General features: G+C 38.0%; 1 protein-coding gene across 1 annotated transcript; it reads right to left on the reverse strand.

The window, feature by feature from the left end:
* Positions 1-88: 88 nt before the first annotated feature.
* Positions 89-18794, reverse strand: LOC139936021 (proton-coupled amino acid transporter 1-like). Its single transcript, XM_071930720.1, has 11 exons — positions 18581-18794; positions 13680-13900; positions 12721-12811; positions 11041-11129; positions 9426-9521; positions 8754-8838; positions 7664-7831; positions 6610-6729; positions 4559-4725; positions 2017-2186; positions 89-1320 (listed from the first exon to the last, which is right to left on the reverse strand). Exons 2-11 carry the CDS (start codon positions 13883-13885, stop codon positions 1043-1045), a joined length of 1470 nt encoding a protein of 489 aa, XP_071786821.1. The 5' UTR covers positions 13886-13900; positions 18581-18794; the 3' UTR covers positions 89-1042.
* Between the last annotated feature and the right edge of the window lie 71 nt (positions 18795-18865).

The following is an 18865-nucleotide window of genomic DNA, read 5'->3' on the forward strand; positions in this document are numbered from 1 at the left end:
AAATCCATGATGTTTTGGATCCTCTATTTTTATCAATGGACAGTATTATTAATCTAAAAAGAAAGTCAGTTTGAAATAAACAAGTGAAAGTCTCACACTATGCTGACAGCTTTTACCTGTCATGGAATTGAATTAATATTAAAATCAATTTCTCTGGCAGTGAAATGCCTGAAAACACAATAGAATAATTGTTTTATGACATTACTTTTGGGGTCAATATTTCCAAATTGCTCGCGAGTACAAGAATGTTGGTACTCGTCGAGTAATCTCGTCGCCAAAGCATGGCTAGCAGCTTTTTTCTGGAACATATTTATGCATTTGGTTAAAAAACTAGAATTTTATTGAGGGTGAGGGTAAAGGGCACCCTTGTAAGTTTCTACTTGAGCATTTCAAGGGCACCAAGGCAATGACCAGTGGGCATGGAGGCATTCGTTGCCTCCATGAAGTATCAGGCCTGCAAATGCCTTCAACTTGAGCTCTGCTGCAAAGGTGTAACATTTGTTTTCTTCAGGGTCTGAAAAACCACTTCAAGAATTCCCATATTATGTATAAATTGTCAAGCAGTTCGCCTTGATACGCTTACCGCTGTAACAAACATATTGTGCTTATTATCAATGTTGACAAAGATCCCTATTCAAGTTGAAATATGGCTTGACAGGAAATACTGTCCGCCAAAATAAAATCAGACATGAACAGAAAAGTTATCCTCTTCTAACAAATACAACCTTACACAGGGTGCATTCGATTAGCTTCCCTGTGTCTACCCCGCGGTGCTCACACGAGTGAGCCCATGACAAGAGCTAATCGAATGATCACTCACCCTCTCGTGGTAACGTCATGCACCTGGGGCCAGCCACAAGTGACCCACTTCACAAGCAGGGCACTTGGGGCTGACCCGGGTGAGCCCCTGGAATGCCGTCAAAGCTATTTGAATGTAGCGGGGGCACACCAGGGTTGACCCAGGGAAGCTAAATGAACGCACCTAAAGATGTCCACCTTCTTGTCTGAGGTTGTAAGAAATTAACATCCCTCGGTTTTAGTATTAAGGTTTTGAGCAGTTATCTGTAGGAGGAGATCCCATGCTCTCAATAATGGCTGTGAAAGCTACATATGTACCAAATATAAACCCAACAAATCCAAAGATAATGAAGAAGGTGTTTCTGAGCAGCCGTAGGATTTTACCGTAATGAGAGTAACCTTTATCGTAGTACGCAAACTCTTGAAGAAGCGGTGGGAAGATGAGAGCCAGGGCGGAGGAACTGAAGGCACCAATAAATGCAATGAAGAGGGCTAGATGAGGGACTACCATAGCCAGGACCACTGAAAAACAGATTCACATATTTCAAGATAGTTAGTATTTTAAAATAGTAAGGTTTGCAGTAATTCCAGAGTTACAGACATTACATTTCAGACAGCTTTCAGAAGTTCAAGAGCTCAGCAAACACATCTGCCAAATGTTTGTCTAAAATCTTTCATGACCACAACATAGTAGTTTGTATGGACAGCATACACTGTGAACTTCAGTCTGTATCTCTTCATCATTTATAAGATATCACTCATTAATGCTGCTGTTACGGACATTATATTTTTTGGACAAGACATTTGACTACCCTCTACATTTGTACAAAAGTCTGTGAGTTTTGGGTTTCCATCAATGTATTTTGGTATTGAATAGAACACTGCACACTTTGATAGTGCTGTTGGTAAATTGAACCAATACCTTCCACATTCTCAACCTTGGCATTTCATACCAGCAATGAATATTGACAATATAATAAAGAATCAAGACTTGTGCAAAAGAAAAGAGCGCCTAAGCCTTACTTGACATAAAACAAGCCATTCATGTGAATTGGTTGACAGAAAGTCATTTGTCAATTTAAATACTACAATCCAAAATGCTTGGGGCCACCCATTCCCAACGCTATCCCTCAAACAATGCATACTCAGGTCCCGTTGTAAATATTGCAAATATTCTTTAGTTGTTTAATTTGGCACTCTGATATCTTAGAAACTCACTCGTTAATATCACCATTAAAGTTCTGAACAGCATCTCTCCAAAGAAGTGATATTGTTCTGAAGTCCTCTCCATGATGAATGGCCACAGAATCGTCATGGGAACATAAAACTGTATACCATAGGAAACAAAGATGGCTGCCACAAGAATGATTCTCACTGCCAGGTAAATACTGTGACAAAAACAAAATAACAGAATTTAATTATTATCAATAGTTATCCCAAATGACATGTAGAGTCTAATAATTTTGGTTTAATATTATGTGGTGTCTAATTGGTCTTGTTATACAACAGGAACAAATTGTGAGGGTTTATTGGTCGAGAACCAATCAGGAGATGTGATACAAAGGCTCTTGTTACACCTCGGTAACATACTGTGAAGTTTGATTGGTCGACACAAAGGCTCCTGTTATACCTCGGTAACATACTGTGAAGTTTGATTGGTCGATACAAAGGCTCTTGTTACACCTCGGTAACATACTGTGAAGTTTGATTGGTCGATACAAAGGCTCTTGTTATACCACTGTAACAAACTGTGAAGTTTGATTGGTCGATACAAAGGCTCTTGTTACACCTCGGTAACATACTGTGAGGTTTGATTGGTCGATACGAAAGCTCTTGTTATACCACAGTAACATACTGTGAAGTTTGATTGGTCGATACAAAGGGTCTTGTTATACCTCGGTAACATACTGTGAAGTTTGATTGGTTGATACAAAGGCTCTTGTTACACCTCGGTAACATACTGTGAGGTTTGATTGGTCGATACGAAAGCTCTTGTTATACCACGGTAACAAACTGTGAAGTTTGATTGGTCGATACAAAGGGTCTTGTTATACCTCGGTAACATACTGTGAAGTTTGATTGGTTGATACAAAGGCTCTTGTTATACCACGGTAACATACTGTGAAGTTTGATTGGTCGATACAAAGGCTCTTGTTATACCACGGTAACATACTGTGAAGTTTGATTGGTCGATACAAAGGCTCTTGTTATACCACGGTAACAAACTGTGAAGTTTGATTGGTCGATTCAAAGGCTCTTGTTACACCTCGGGAACATACTGTGAGGTTTGATTGGTCGATACGAAAGCTCTTGTTATACCACGGTAACAAACTGTGAAGTTTGATTGGTCGATACAAAGGGTCTTGTTATACCTCGGTAACATACTGTGAAGTTTGATTGGTTGATACAAAGGCTCTTGTTATACCACGGTAACATACTGTGAAGTTTGATTGGTCGATACAAAGGCTCTTGTTATACCACGGTAACATACTGTGAAGCTTGATTGGTCGATACAAAGGCTCTTGTTATACCACGGTAACAAACTGTGAAGTTTGATTGGTCAATACAAAGGGTCTTGTTATACCTCGGTAACATACTGTGAAGTTTGATTGGTTGATACAAAGGCTCTTGTTATACCACGGTAACATACTGTGAAGTTTGATTGGTCGATACAAAGGCTCTTGTTATACCACGGTAACATACTGTGAAGTTTGATTGGTCGATACAAAGGCTCTTGTTATACCACGGTAACATACTGTGAAGTTTGATTGGTCGATACAAAGGCTCTTGTTATACCACGGTAACATACTGTGAAGTTTGATTGGTCAATACAAAGGCTCTTGTTACATCTCGGTAACAAACTGTGAAGTTTGATTGGTCGAGAACCAATCACATGCCGTGCAACAAATACGCATGTACCACGGCTGCACAGCGCAAGGTAATATGAGTGATGTAAACCGGTGTACGTCACCTTGATCGTTCCCAGCGCCGATCAGTTTCCAGCACTTAGTACGAAACGGCCGCGGGTCGAGGGAACAGTGAAGAATGGTTTCTTGTTTGAACAACTGTATTACTGTTTGTCTGCTTTTAAAGTTTGCATACTCGTTGTAATTTCTGTTTGAAAATGACAGCAGAACTTTGAGAAGAGGAATAATCATGTTACCAAGGTATAACAAAACAATTATTGCACGCTGTGATTTTGGGTCCATGGGTTTTTAACATCCTTGGGGGAAAATGGCACCCTCGGCTTCGCCTCGGATGCCATTTACCCCTCAGTTGTACAAAACGCCATGGACCCCGTCACAGCATGCAACAATTGCATAATGTTTCATGGCTAAGGATGGGCACTACGTAGAGCGCACAGCGCGGAGGGTAACATACATGAGTTTTGTTAACTGGGCCTAACTTCATAGAGCTGCTAAGCACAAAAGTTTGCTTAGCATGAAACTTTTGCCTTGATAAAAACAGGATTACCAACCAAATTTTCACGGGATTTTCAGGATTAGTAAACAGCTGAATACCAGTAACAAGCAATAAGCAACAAATGGAAATTTGGTTGGTAATCCTGGTTTTATCAAGGAAGAAATTTCATGCTAAGCAAATTTTTGTGCTTAGCAGCTCTATGAAAATGGGCCCTGGTGTACATTACCTTGATCGTTTCCACCGACTTCCAGCAATTTGTATAAGACTTCGATATTATTATTATTATAATAAGAGTGCACTTATCCATGCATATGTTTGAAAAGAAGTATCAACTCACCCTGTCATTGGAATATTTAATGTGATTGTATCTTCCACTTTGTCTCCAAAGCAAAGGTATCCCAGAGTGCCCATGGAGATATAGAGTATAACAACGATCAACATCCCACCAAGAAGCACTCGGGTAAAGTTCTGTGGATTCTTCATCTTGTTCTCTAATGGTAATACCTAGGATCAAACCAAATGTTTTCAGTCAAATACTGAAACTTCATTTTTTACTTGAAGCCATTGGACCCTTTCGGTAAACAGTGTTGTCCAAGGCCCACACTTTGTGTACCACAACTTCTATATCAAATAACAAACCTGTGAAAATTTAGGCTCAATCGGTCATCGGAGTCGGGAGAAAACAACGGAAAACCCCACCCTTGTTTCCGCACGTTTCGCCGTGTCATTGCATGTGTTTAAAATAAATCCGTAATTCTCGTTAACGAGAATTTATATTGTTTTGCTATTTTCTCAAAAAGTAAAGCATTTCATGGAATAATATTTCAAGAGAAGTCTTTCACCATTGCCTTCTGTAAACCCTGTAAGTTATTTGTAAATCTGTGACATTTTTTTTTTTTTCTTAACTGAACCGAAAGGGTCCAATGGCTTTAAAAGAACATAACAGAATTGGTAAAAATAATAAAAAATATCACAGATTTACATCAATCTTACACGGTCTAATGGTGATGATAGTAGAAGACATCCCTTGAAATATTTCTGTCTGAAATGTCATATTTTATGACAAATAAACAATCTATTTTCGCGTTTTATTATGTTTTGTTTTGAATCAACGACATGCAAAATGTGTTATCTGTTTTTCACTATTTTCTCTTGACCCAAATGGCCGATCGTTCTCAAACTTCTACATGTTTGTCAGTTTATGTTAAGGGTGGATTACATAAAGTGCTTACACTGCTAGCAACTGTTTAGTTAGCAAAAACCAATTCTGTAATGTTCCTTTAAACCTAACAGTGTTCAACACAAGTATGATTTAAAACTTTGCATAGTGGAGGTATAACTAAGAGAGGTTTACGGTAACACCATGTGAATATCTCTTTTGAGTAGTGTTGGTTCTGAAAAGAACTGGTGGTTGATAACTCAATGTTTCGATCCGTATGCTCTGATGTATGTTCTGGTCAATATGCTCTTCTCCTGAAGACGATCAGAGCATACTGATCGAAATATTGAGTCATTAACCACCGGTTCTTTTCGGAACGAACACTACTCACAAAGAGATATTCACATTGTGTTACCGCAAACCTTCTTAGAAATGTTCAACACAAGAAAATGCAACAAAAATTGCTGGATTGTGGTACTTCAAGCTTATCGATTTTGGGCCAACTATAATAGAAGTGAAAAAAAAAAAAAGTAACTTCTACTCTAGATTTAGTTGAGTACAGTAGTTGAACCAATTAAGTAATATATAGCACAGTGTTGCATATTACATTTCGATCAGTATGCTCTCGTCAAATCTAGTCAACCTTCCGCGTTTTCATTGTAGTGTCACTGGTTCCCCTCTGTGCATTACACATGTTAGCATGGAACAGGCTATCAGGACCAGTGCAGAATCCAATGGTCCTGAGGCGGGTTCCAAATGGTCGACCACAATAGTCGACCAATGGTTGACTAGCCAAGGTTCAAGTAAAACCAGTCAACCTTTAGTTAACCACAAAGCGCACTCCAACTTGCTCTTAAAGGGACACGTTGGCTTGGATTGGGCAAGTTGGTCTATGAAAAGCGTTTGAAAACGTTTGTTTTAAAATGCATAGAGGATGTTTTAAAAGTTAAATACAACTAACACGGCACGCCATTTTGTATCAAATTTTTGACTCCACAAAATGGCCGACCTTGTTAGTTCGCAAAATAAAAGGGAAACCAACGCAATTTTGAGGTTCAGATTATCATATTCTACTTTTAAATCACCCTTCTAACCATGCATTTCATAACAACTGGTTTCAAACACTTTTCATAGACCAACTCAACCGATCCAAGGCAACTTGTCCCTTAAACTCAGCTTTGTACAATTGTCTGTCTGTCCTCTCATTATTAATTGTTTGCTTTACTTACAACTCCTATTCCTTCATAGGAATATATGGCAGTGCCGAAGAAAATGAAGAACCCATTAAGATCGCCAACCAGCGGTCGTGTGTCAGGATTAATGGCACCTGGTATATGACTCACCAGGTACTGTAGAAATAAAAACAATTTAAATTCAACATGATAACACAAAACTGCTTAAATGAACATGGCACCTTGTAGCGGACGAGTTGATCTTTGAAAGTGTTTGACACCAATCGTTATCAAACGCATATGGCATATGATCCAAACAAGGAACACGCTAAATTGCACGGTTTTCCTCTTTCGTCGTGCACTAACACGATCAGCCATTTTACGGAGGCAACATTTCACAAAATGGCCGACCGTAATTTCAAGACATGATTGTGTGGATCAAACATTTTTCAAAGACCAACTAGACCAATCCAAGGCAAAGTAATCCTTTAATGACATTGTTTTATTACGATCTGATTACTTTGATGACACGCTTCAACTTAAAATACTAAAATCAATGAGAGTCAAACTTAACTTTTAATAACATGCAAGTATACTAATGGCTTCTGAGAGAGTACATTATTTGTGCCTAGGGAAAATAAATGCTCCGGGGATCACCTCGGAAGTTATAATTAACACACCTCTTGCTTGTTCTTTAATCTGGTTGGCTGAATAACGGTCAAGTGGGATGAACTGATAGTCTAGTGATCGCGCATGCGTTTAGCGGGAATAGAGCCCGCCGGGCACTAGTCTTTGAAAATAGTGCCTGGTTACAGCGCCCTCTCTTGACGTGAACCGTGAACCGCAACTACAAAACTTCCTTTCTTTTCCCGATTTCCGTTCTTATTTCACATTTAAGACCGAGGTGTGATATAAAACACATATTGACTGGCAATGAGGTAACTTGTGTTCGTTATTCCTCCGAGGAATGACCAGAAGAGGGAAGTAGGCCACTCTTCTGGTCACTCACAGGCCCGAGGGGGAATAGACGTACACTAGTTACCGAATTATGCCAGTCAATATGTGTATACCATAGCACTGGAAGCAGTCAATATTTGTTTAATATTCTCACCTCATAAATAATGAGAATTCCCACAATCGTAAGAACATTAGCAAGAGTAGAGAAGGGAGCTAAATCATCTAGGTTCCTGATGTAGCAGTAGATGAGAACCAAAGGCAGTAACATCAACAGAAAGATTTGCAAGGATGGAACACTCGCTCCATAATAAGTACAATAAATCTAGGATCAAAGAGAATAACCAACATTACTATTTGCTTGTGACATGCTTGATTCATACCTGTATATATTTTTTTTAGCAGTTTTGGAATGAATGAAAACGAATCGACTAGAGCAGGACTTGAACCTATGACCTGTGGATTAACATGTCAGTGCTCAACCAACTGTTATACATGTATGTAGCTTATAATCACAAAGTATTCTTTGAAGCTTTACATGGTGTAGATAATTAGGAAGAAACTATAAATAAGTAGGAAACTCGCGGATACAACCATGTGTCAATCTCTTTTATGGGAGTGCTGGCTCTGCAAAGAGTTGGTGTGGTCTCTTTCCTATTTTCATTAGTTTATGATACACACCATGCACACAGAGAATGTAAAAGCTGACTATCCATGTATAGTTTCAAACATACCGTGATTCAGTTTCAGTAAAATTAACTTAAAAAGTTAGCTTAAAGTCAGGGTACGGTTTTCACAATCATAAGGACGGATTTGCGGGAAAATTCAGAAAAAATCTCAGCCCTAAGAATCAAAGGGCAGCAGCTTGTTTCAAGGGGTGGAAACTATTTTACGGTCTATGACTTTTTTAAACAGCTCTTTGATGGTGTCATGGCCGAGTGGACAAGTTACACTGTGGGTTCGAATCCCGGTTATGACACTTGAGCAAGATATTTTGCCCATAATTGCTTCATTTCACCCAGGGGTATACATGGGTACATTTTGCACCTACCAGGCTAGAGGTAGATATTGTGTTTGCAAAAAGCCTTCTGAGCGCTACAATTGCTCATAACAGGTTGTATACTTCCCAGGGAGCTGAGAAAGATAAAGGAATGTTATTGGCCCTATGACAAGGGCACAGATGTAAAGTGCATTGATACGATTTTTGTGAAATTCGCTACATAAGAACTGGTTATTATTTTGATTACCTGTCTGATGTTGTCTGCCATGAAGAGGAAATAGACACAGCAGAAACCCAGCTGAGTGAAGATTAAAAACCCATTCACAATATAGCTGCAAAACAAAAATGTCAATAATAATAAACGTGTTAACAGTGCGAAGTATTTCTGAATTATGATCTGGGCCAAGTTTCAATTTTCAAAGAGCAGCTACATGTATAAAAAAGCTTTACAATTTGAAAAGCAACAAGCAACAAATAAAAACATATCATGTGACTTAGTACAAACAACCGAGGACCAATTTCATAGCGCTGCTTAGCGGCTGATTTTGTGCTTACTGCGCAATTCTTGTTACATAGCTCTGCTAACCGTAAGCACAAGAAAAGGCATGCTAACCTTCCGGTGACTGCACGAAAATGAAGTACATTCAATACAAATCCATGGTGAACGTGCAAAATGGCCGCCAAACTTTCTTGCTAAACTGTGAAATACATTAACACAGTAACAAATTTGTCTGCTACAGTAAGCACAAAATTTGCTTCCAGTTAACCCAGAAGAGGTTTTCATTTTCAACTTCATTATGAATTGACATTTGACATTTTCTTCTGTACAAATCTGTCAAGGGAACAGTCTGGTCCATGTTATGCATCAGTGCTTTTACTATTACTGGGTACAAGGAGTTAGACAAAGAAGGATACTTACTTTCCAATACGACATCTTTCTCGTAACCAAGCGATGGGACCATGTTTAAGGGACTGCTCAGCAACCTCTCCATAATCTAAAGTTACTCGATTTGTTCTAAGACAGAAAATGACCAACACATCACAATTAATTGAAATCTGGTACAATAAATTAAATTCAAAGTTTTACCCTACATCAGTTTTACAGTAAGCGGAGACGGCCTCAAAACTAAAATACTTTGTCAAACTTTCCAAATTTTAAAACAATTTTCATTAACCTAAAAAATATACTGTTGTACTGGCTAACATTTTTGATTGATGAGTAGTTTTTTATAGTTCAAAACTGATGTTTAAAAGGTTTTGATACCTTTAGTATAATCACATTTTTGGCCATGACAAGAATCCCTACTCACTGTGAATGAAGATATTGACCCCTTGCACGCGCGTCACACGCGGCGACAGATGCCGCGCTCACCATGTTGGTGGGCAGTTAGGTTTACGTGTATTTACGCCGTGTCACCTAAAATGCGCACTTCACTGCATAATGCACAGCATACTCTATGCATAGAGTTATATATGAAAACGCACAGTGAAATTGCCCACCAATATGGCGCATTCAAGATTTTTCTGATGATGACGTCAGGTGAAATGGGGCAATATGTAATATAATTAATTACCTGTAAAAGTTTTAGCCTCATTAATGGTGAAGTGGTTGAGAAAAAAAAAAGTGAAAATCACACAGCAATGTGCGTTTACCTCATTCAAAATGCCAAACATAAAGTAACTTATAATTAGTGCTGGGCGAATAGTGAAATTTTGTTATTCGGATACCGCTGGCCAACTATCCGAAATTAACCGGATACTCGAATAATTTTTGTCGCCACGAGAGGGCGCTATTTAAAAAAAAATATAAAAAAAATATATTTTTTTGCCAATAGAGGGCGCTGTTCATTTGTGAATGAGATCTTATGGGCGGATTGATATCAGTTTTAGACAGTGTCACTCGGTTCATTCATAAAAATGACCGGATCTAATTTAAAGATGGGGATTTGCTTTTTCTTTTGATCGTAATTGACTCTACGTGAAGGAAAACTTGTGTAATTTTTGGACAAATTACGTCAGAAATGTCATTGTTTTAACTCTTCACGGAGGTGAGCATAGTTAAATACTTAATTTATACTGTTTTATGCTGTCTTAACAGAAGTTTCATAAGGATTCAGACGAAACATTTATATCCGCTGTCGCCCGACGTCCGTGGATATTCGGATAGTTAAAGAATATCCGGTTACTCGGTTGTTATTACAGAATTATCCGGTTTGTGCAGAGGTATTTGCGCCCTATGCGGATATCCGGTTAAGAAAAAAAAGGCATTCGCGGTTACGGATAGGAAAACCTATTCGCCATTAACCGGATATTCGAATAATTCGCCCAGGCCTACTTATAATAATATCAAAGTCTTATATAGCGCATGTATCTACCAACAAGGTACTCAAGGCGCTGAGTATATTTAATTATACAGAAAGAGAGGTCATCAAAAGTTTTGAATTCTGAGACCCAATTATTTTGTCAATGTAACTGATCATTCTAGAAAAAGGAAATCTAAAGGTTTATATTTGTACCAATAATATGTACTTTACCTTTCACATAGATCATGGCATGTTTGGACCATAATGTTCATGCATGTTAGAGCTATAACTCCCATGAAGGCTAAACCAACGGATCCAAGCTGGGGACAAATAACACACAACACTAATTAAGTTGACATCATAAAGGAAATAAGTAGGATTTGGAACTTTGCATGGGGGAAATACGATATAGAAAGGTTTGCGGTAACACAATGTAATGAAAATCTCTAAATAAGCACTTTCTCTTTAGAATCTTGTTCATGCTATTTGAGGCAATACTATGGTTTGCGGTAACACCATGTTTGTATCCACTTGCTAGATAATGTTCTTTTGAGAACTTGTCTTGCTTTATATTCTACTACCGCGGAATAGATTTTCCGAATTTGGGAGACTTCTCAGTTGTGGAAAAGAACTGTCTTGCTTTTTAACTAAGTACTTGGGTAGAAGGTAGAAAATCAGCAGAGACTAAATTGGCTTTGGTGGATCGAGGGGACTTCTCATTAATAGCTTTACTACCCTGGAGTGAGTTCTAATTGGTCTCAACATTTTGCGTCTACATTTTGCAACTACATTTTGCGACTACATGTAACTACATGTAACTACATGTAGCTTGCTCTAGTCCTTGTCAGGAGTCTTGTCACATTACATTAACCAATTCCCAGCAAGTCCCTGAGGAATGTTAACCCCATTGCATGCTCCTAATCAATGTTTCAAACTTGACGCTGTATTTTGCTGGAAAAATTAACAAAGTTTAAAAACTGGTGGTTATCTCAAGCCTTGATTCGACCCTAACCCAAGCTGAGTACATTACAGTACCATGTTTTTCCCAGGTAATTGTCGTGGTTACAAGGCGCCGTATTTTTGACCGCATGAGGGCGCTCTCAATGGTATTTTTATCAATTCCGCTGGTATACGTGATTCGTCTCACACAGTTTTAAAAGGCGTTCTGTCACTTTTGTTGCGCCATAGTTTTAAGTTGCTTTAGAGGTGGGTTGTAACGGCTCCTTTAAAGGGAAGTTACACATTTGGTACATGTAGGTACTCAAAACAAATTTTAACTTAAAAACTGACTTGGTAACGAGCATTGGGGAGCTATTGGCAGTATAAAACATTGTTGGAAACGACTCCCTCTGAGAAAGAGGTAATTTCTCACTAAAATAATAAAAGACTTCTAGCTAGAAGTCTTTTGTTCCAGTCCTATATGAAAGCACACAAATTCAATGAACAAGGGTGTTTTTTCTTTCATCATTTTCTCACAACTCCGATGACCAATTGAGCTCAAATTTTCACAGGCATGTTATTTTATACTTATGATGGGATACACCAAGTGAAGACACTGGTCTTTGACAATTACCAAACATGTACCTTCCCTTTAAAGGTCTTATTGTCTGTGATGGATATGATGTTTGTGGTGGTTATGTCTTTAATAACTGTTTTGGGTATGAATGAATATACCCATGGAAGTGATACAAGTATGTCTGAGAGCGCCCTCACAGGGTAAAAAAGGGACCGCATTTAAGTGTCAAATGGTCTTTTAAATTTCCCTGGGCTGAGAATTTTCAGGGACCTTTGTCTCTTGAGCGAAAGGGTTTAATGTTTGTCCACCAAAAGGCAGATTTGGAGTGACTATCATCTGGTTAGTCAGTACAGAACAGATCTATTTTAGAGTAATAAGTGAATTCATTTACTTACCACTAACCCTGCTTTACTAACGGCATATGGAAGACCAAGTAAACCTGTTCCTATGTTCCCTTTAAGAAGATGCATCAGGGTCTGCATATCACTGTTCAAAATTTGTAAAAAATAATTGTTTTATATAAAAAAGGACAAAAGAACATAACAAATGAAATAGCAGTGCAACATTTGAAACAAAGACATACAAAAAAAATCATTGTTGTCTGGAAACAGGTCACCATTTGAAATAGATTTGGGGGTTACTTTCCCTTTTTTTCAAACAGGATATTGAGTGAAATGCTATCTACTGTTTATTTAAACAAATATGTAGAAAGCAAGTTTGAAGCTTCTTAATTCTGGTTCTGCGTACATTGAAGACGCTCCTGAAATCTCACCTGTTTCAGGAAACGTTTCTCCTGTTAGTGCCCATACATCAGCGCCTTAAACAAACTTTTGATTTTGGCACTTTACAAGTTTCTTTTGATTGATTGATTGATTGATTGATTGATCGATTGACAGATTATTCTTGTTCAATAGGCCACTCTGACATTATCATGTGACTACCAGACATGATACTTCATACAGTAGAGGCAATGAAGGCGATTGCCCTTATGAGCCCTGGTCATTGCCTCATATTTCCTCATATATATACATGTAGGGTGCCCTTTATCAAGGGAAAGAGCCTTGGTGCCCTTGCCCTTTCCAAAACGAAGTAGACAGGTCTACATGTATGCATTAAAACTATTATTGTAAAATGCACTGTACTAGTTATTATTATTAAAAGGACGCTTGGATTGGGGAAACAGGTCACCCATTGAAATGAATTTTGTTGGTTTTTTCCTTAGTGTTTATTTCTAACAAATATAATGGAAAGAGAGTTTGAAGATTCTGAAGTTCTGATAGACAGTTTATTCTAGGAAAGTTCAAACAGGCTAGCTATGATGTATGAGCTAACCGATCTGACATTATCAACTCACGTGGTAGCATGCTCAGTAGCTAATCTAGACTCTGTTGATAGTGTATAACTCCGATGAGATCCCTCCAGCCCAACGACGGCCACTTTATCTACATCTGTGAGGTTCCCAAGGGATTGTTCTGTGGGTCCTGCAGTAGGCTGAGACTGCCTTATTAGAGGCTCCTGTTCCGACATATCGTCGTCGAAGAGATATCTTACATTGGTCATGGTACACTGTTAAAACTAGGGATAAAGACAAAACAATCAAGGGTCAAAGTTTTGTTTGATAAAAATGAGGCACAGTTGAGTTTATTTTCTTTTATAGAATAGTAGTTTACACCGACCGACATCATATTATATTTGTTTTGTTATCACCCCAAGTGACCTTTTTGGCAATTGGAGTAAATGTATGCAGCAATGAGTTTATAATACAATTTAAATAATGAGATGGAAATTGTGATTCAAATTATAAAAAGACATGAATTATCTTATATTTGCGTGACATGTACACTAGGGATGACAGCAAAGTGAATGTCTGGTTCAACAAAAATACTACGGAAACATGTTGAGTAAACAAATACTTTTTCATTTTATTTGTATGACAAACATCACTGGATACATTTTGACTGTACATTAGAGCCTATATTGCACAGCAAGAGTGTCCAGCGTAGGCTGGCATTTACAAAGAATAAAAAAAAAACACTTCAAAACGTCAAAAACTTTTATACATTACATTATATGCAATCATCATTTTTAACGTAACATCGTTGTCTATTGTCATTCACAAGAACAATAGCTTTACAGGCATGTGATCATTTTGCCAACCAGTATGATCATCCCAGCATGAATCCAGGATGCTTACTTGCCATGGGATATTACTGATCATCTCATCCACACGTTGCCAAACCAAATCATAGGTTTCTTTATTTCCTCCTTAAAACCAAAAAGGAAGTTGCTTGGACAGACCATAGAATATATAGACTAAAACGGACTACCAATAGAGTGGGGAATAGAATTGGACTAACAATAGTTAGGACTGACACTGGACTAAGTAGATTTAGGACTAACACTGTATTTACGCTAAAAGTAGGAGTGGGGACTAATATTGGAGTAACATTTGGGGATTAGGCCAAATAAAAAACAATCCAGTTGATCGTCCCCTCCCTCATTCTTTTTTTGAGGTCACGTCCTTTTTTGTTTTATTTAATTTACATTTTTGTTTTCAAAAAGACCAATTTTCTGTGTAGTTTCTTTCATTAAACTTACTCTTGAGTCTTTTAAAAACTACAAAGTAAGTTGTGACTTTAAACTAAATGCTTGGCAGCCACCTTTGAAATAAATAAAAATAATTTCTTTTTTAAAGATCTGATCCTCCTCTATTTTGAAAAACCCGTACAATAAGCGGTCAACTGGCATATTTTTACTTGGCCTCAGAGTACCATTATTGGACTAACATTAAGTATCCATTGGTGAACATGGTCAACAAAAACTGATATTTATATATGTATTACTCGTGTACAATACAATTTGTCTACAAGTACATAACAGGCCTCTAAAAACACATTTTGTTTTAACTTTAGGCCTATAATGACTATTTGTTAATAATATCAAAAAAGTTTGTAAAGCTTTAATATAATATCAAGGGCTGAAAACCACAACTACATGTAGTAAATGGAAGGCTTTTTTAACTGTCTTATTAAACCTTTCAAAACAAAACAAAAACAGCCGAATCCAATAAAAACTACATGCACTCCTATTGGCCTGCATGACTCATTCTTTGGGCATCCACAGTGTCACCAGTCACTGTCAGAAACTTACTGCTATACAAAACTCAATTCATTTGTATTTAGCATAGAATGGCATGTGTCACTAACATAAAATTACAATTGTATAGAGTTCGCAGGTTACACAGATATTATCATGTTACAGATCGGCATGGTAGTCCCTGCTCATTGGATAGGTATGACCACACCTTATCATTCAACAGGGCAAAACAATGCAATCATGTGGTACCCAGGTCAAGGTCTGTCAATATATCCATGTCAAATGTATTAATGTGTTACTTTCAGCACTTGTTTGATTGTTTGTTTATTTCCAAATATCACAATACATTTAATAACAAAACTATGCATTTATAAGGTACATCTGGGTGAATTAAGTTGAGGAAACTTATTAAGGAAAAACCTAGGAGCAAATGGACAATGAGTTTATACATGCGCACACCTGTTACATATACCTTCAAAACTTTACTAATCTTATATAATGGTTTGCAGTAACACTATGTAATGATAATCTCTAAATGAGTTGGGGTGTTTCTGAAAAGAGTTATTGGTTTCAACTCAACCTTACGATCAGTATGCTCGTCTTCTTCTTTTTACCCCCCAAAAGTCCTTGAAAGAATTTGGAAGTTACACAAAACAAAACAAGTTCAAGACACATTTTTTCTTTTACCAAATACATTCCGGTAGTACATGTACATACAGCTGTACAGTAGGCCCTGTATGCACTGCACCATCAAGTAAAAATTGTACCTTTTCAAAACTTTAGTTATCTTGCTAAATAGCTATAGTTTTTTTTTGTTTTTTTTAAGATTAATTAATGATTTAGTATTTGATTTTTCTATGAAGATGTGGTGAATCTTAGAAAGAATCTAACAAGTTTTTTCCCAAAATCAATTTTAAAAACTTCCATTTGTTTTTCCAAAGTATCAGGTAAGCAGTTAGATAAAAAAGTACACAGCGTTGTTTTTTGTTTTACAAGTTGTGGCTGTTAAATAACTATATTACTGTTTGTGTGTATTTGTATGGCTTCAGTCTCAACCATATTGGTCCCATAACATTTATAAACACATACATCTGGACCTTTTAGAGCTTGTTTAGTTGTATGTACAGCTTGAGTATGCTGTATTGGTATGCACACAGGTTGGTTGACTAACCAGCATGATCGGCTTACGAGATGGCGTGTATCGAGTTGGCTAAGTACCGAGTTGGCGTGTGTACCGAGTTGGTGTGTGTACGACTAGCAGCCTAAAAGTTGGTATGTCTCTGGTAAACTAAAATAGGTGAATCCTTCTTACAATAATTGTAACGCTCCGGCGAGCGAGGAACGGTACGGCCCTTGTCCCTGCCTCTTACACCATCCATGGGCATACCTTGGAGGCTGTCAACTCCGCTAAATACCAGGGAGTCCACCTTGATCTGAAGCTAAGCTTTAACACCCATGTTGACAACATCTCAAAAAGAGCCACCAGCACCAAGGCCTTCTTCTCCTGCAATCTGGCACCAAGGCCTTCTTCTCCTGCAATCTGAGCCACAGCAGCCAGAAAATCAAAGAAGCTGTCTACACCACCTTTATTTGACCAGCAGTCGAATACGCAGCAACTTCATGGGATCCCCACACGCACATAACATCAAGAAGCTAGAGAAAGTCCAACGAAGCTCAGCTCGATTCGTCATGGGAGATTATAGAAGAACGAGCAGTGTTACCCCCATGCTAGATCACCTCGAATGGCCCTCTCTTCAGGAACGTCGTTACCAAAGCCGCCTTCAAATAATATACAAAATAAGATTCAACTTGGTCGACATCCCTTGGAACACCCTTCTCACACACTCGACCACATCAACAAGAGGTCATGGCTCTCGTTTCACAATCCCACATACCAGCTCTTCAGTCTAGGCCAGCTCCTTCTTCCCACACACCATCCGGGACTGGATCCTGCGGCGCACCTGTCCCTTGACGCTTTCAAACTGGCGTTAAGGGACCCCCAGCTGAAGTACATGTAAACCTCATCTCCAGCTTTTTACTCGCACCTGTAAATAATTTTATCTGCACCTGACACAAATTCCTGTTGCCTAAGTCAACACATGCGCTCACACCCAGTGCGTACATCTTCAACCATTTGAAGGCTGCACTTTATAAGGAAGAAGAAGAAGAGCGTTATAATTATTGCAACTAAATCCATCCTACATGTCCTACGTACATGTATACAGGGTATGCATAGGCTCCCCAGAAGTGTTGGTGTACACGTCTTTGTTAAGTTGTGTATCCTCGTGTACCCTATATTCACGCACTGAAGACTTGAGAGAGAATTTTAGTTTAATTAACAGAACCAAGAACAACTTTGAGCTTTATTTTTATTTGTCCGATGTCATAGCCCACCTAAGAGGAGAATTTCAAGCCCGTACAACGCCATCAAAGCACAACAGAGGTCGTCGAATGCAAACGACCCCAATTTGTCGTCATTTGTTTTACGTCACATAAATTCACGCACTTGTTTTGAAACCTCAATACGGGGACCCTTTATATGCCGCCTTTTCTTCTAAACACTTGTAATTGAAGTAGTGAAGTATGGCAGACAACAAACGCAAAGAACTTTCAGTGTGTTTTAAGTGTTTTTATCAACCATTTTAGCTAGGCATATTTTGTGTTTAGTCTAAAGGTAAGTTTTTTTTACTAAAATTATAGATTATCTAAAATATCAACCAGAAAGGCTACGATTTGTCCCATCTTTGCAGGAGATTGAAGATTATGTTGTATACTTTCATGAAATCAAAAAATATTGTAAACAAAAGTTACGCGGCGGGAAAGGTGCCTGCGAGAATGTTTGTAACGCGCAGATTTGGGGTATCGGAGGATACACGTCTTTGTTGTATAACATTACTCAACCTTCATGACCTTCAAAATCAATGAGTTATAAAATTAAAATTGCATTCAACTTGAGTTGAGAATTACTTTATTTTATACTAACACTAACAGACTAATTTAGTTGTTAACTTATCGCTTATGTCAGTACAGTAGCCTACCTGGTACCTCTATTTATTCAAACAAAAGGATGGGATAAAATATAAAGTTGTGATCCTGAAATCAAACGTAGTAATTATGATCGATCAGATTTTATAAAAATTATGAAGTTGAACAACTTACCAACAACAACACAAAATTTATTGAAGGTTGAATACACGAATCTTTCGTGTTTGATGGCCCAACAATAACAGTTAAATCCAAAGTTTATTTCGAAATGTAGACTAGTGCATGGAAGGAAATGTAGTCCAGGATAACCCTTACATTAAATCATGATAATGAGATAACGAATGAATTTTTCTCTAGATGAAGCAAGCTCCAGTACTTCCCATCGGATATTTACTTCTAGGAAATCGACTACTGTTGCGCATCGGCGCACTGTGTTAATTGAGTTTAGACTGGCTCCTT

This window comes from Asterias amurensis, chromosome 4 (genome assembly GCF_032118995.1).
Source record: "Asterias amurensis chromosome 4, ASM3211899v1".
Lineage (NCBI taxonomy): Eukaryota > Metazoa > Echinodermata > Asteroidea > Forcipulatida > Asteriidae > Asterias > Asterias amurensis.